This window comes from Notothenia coriiceps, unplaced genomic scaffold (assembly GCF_000735185.1).
Source record: "Notothenia coriiceps isolate Sejong01 unplaced genomic scaffold, NC01 NC01_scaffold00009648, whole genome shotgun sequence".
Lineage (NCBI taxonomy): Eukaryota > Metazoa > Chordata > Actinopteri > Perciformes > Nototheniidae > Notothenia > Notothenia coriiceps.
The window spans coordinates 299,924-301,125 of record NW_011342349.1 but is presented as its reverse complement, the minus strand read 5'-3'; the positions used below and the strand labels follow the sequence as shown (position 1 = coordinate 301,125).

General features: G+C 38.3%; 1 protein-coding gene across 1 annotated transcript in view; it reads right to left on the bottom strand.

Moving 5' to 3' along the window:
- The window catches only part of LOC104945409 (small nuclear ribonucleoprotein Sm D3), a 16,459-nt gene extending 15,381 nt beyond the window's left edge, over window positions 1-1,078 (bottom strand). The window contains exons 1-2 of the mRNA XM_010771071.1: window positions 923-1,078; window positions 118-258 (exon numbers count right to left, since the gene is read on the bottom strand). Of these exons, the coding sequence (XP_010769373.1) occupies window positions 118-243 (126 nt within the window). The 5' untranslated portion in view covers window positions 244-258; window positions 923-1,078. The remainder of the gene's footprint in view (window positions 1-117; window positions 259-922) is intronic.
- Window positions 1,079-1,202: the final 124 nt, after the last annotated feature.

Genomic DNA, 1,202 nt, shown 5'->3' with positions numbered 1-1,202 from the left:
TATATATTAATCATTTTCGGCCTTTCGGCCAACCGTTTCCTATTTTCGGTATCGGCCAAGAATCTCCCATTCGGTGCACCCCTAATTATTATTCAGCATTTCTTCTTTAGAACCAACCTGGCAGTTCATGTTGTCCTCAGCCTCGATCAGCTTGCCTCTGTACACCTCTCCCGTGTTGGTCTCGCAGGTCACGATGTGTCCCTCTGCCTCATGCAGGACTTTGATTGGTACTCCGATGGACATATTTCAACTATCTTCCTGGAAGAAAAAGAAAAATGGAAGAAATGTTACAAAGGCATAAATTAGTCACAAACCTGTTCTTTACTTCTACTAAAACTATCTTTACTTCCAGATATTACTTACACTTGATTTGGTGTACTGTAAAACCATACATTTGGCCAGCCATTGTTTTTGTGTGAATCCATTATTTGCATTAGCACTCGCTATGTTGCATTGTTACCGTTTACATTATAGCACCATGTCAGTCTACAAAATGCTAATACTACTTATACTATTGCAGTGAACTACCCTAAAGTTATTACAGGATGCAGTGAGAGCTTGCTAACATTCCGGGGTTGTTAACTATGACCAGTTTATTGTAGTAGATACTTAGCTTCTAGCTAAATTAGCCACATTAGCAAACGTTAGTCCTCCATGAATTAAACAACGCTAACGTAATCTTACAAGGGGTTAGCCCGAAATAATATGTCTTTCTGACGTATTAAATAAAAACAAAACACGTTGCAATTGATTTCTAAATGTAAGATCAACTGTTGATTATTTATGGAAACACACTTCGGCAAAGTGGGGAAGCAATGTTAGCTACCTGAATGAATGAGCTATTATGTACAACACAGATAAACACTATTGTTAGGTAAACCAAGCAATAACGATACTCTGTTTTAAATGTTAAGTTGCTTACCTGTTTTCTTTCTTGAAATTTGATTTCTTTGTCGTAGTTATTTCTTCTTGGACGATACTGCAACGTGCGCTTGTAGCTTTTGGAGCCTTTTCCGCCTACCCACAATGCAACACGGGGTCAATAAACTGCTTCCGGTGTCATTGCGCGGTGCATTGTGGGATTAGATTGTTATGCTTTTTTTTTAAATCCTGATTTGCACTTGTAAGGTGCTAAAGGAGAGACTGTCTTGTTTTGCATTGCTTTACACTTAGACTTTAATAATCAATAGGCGGGATAATGT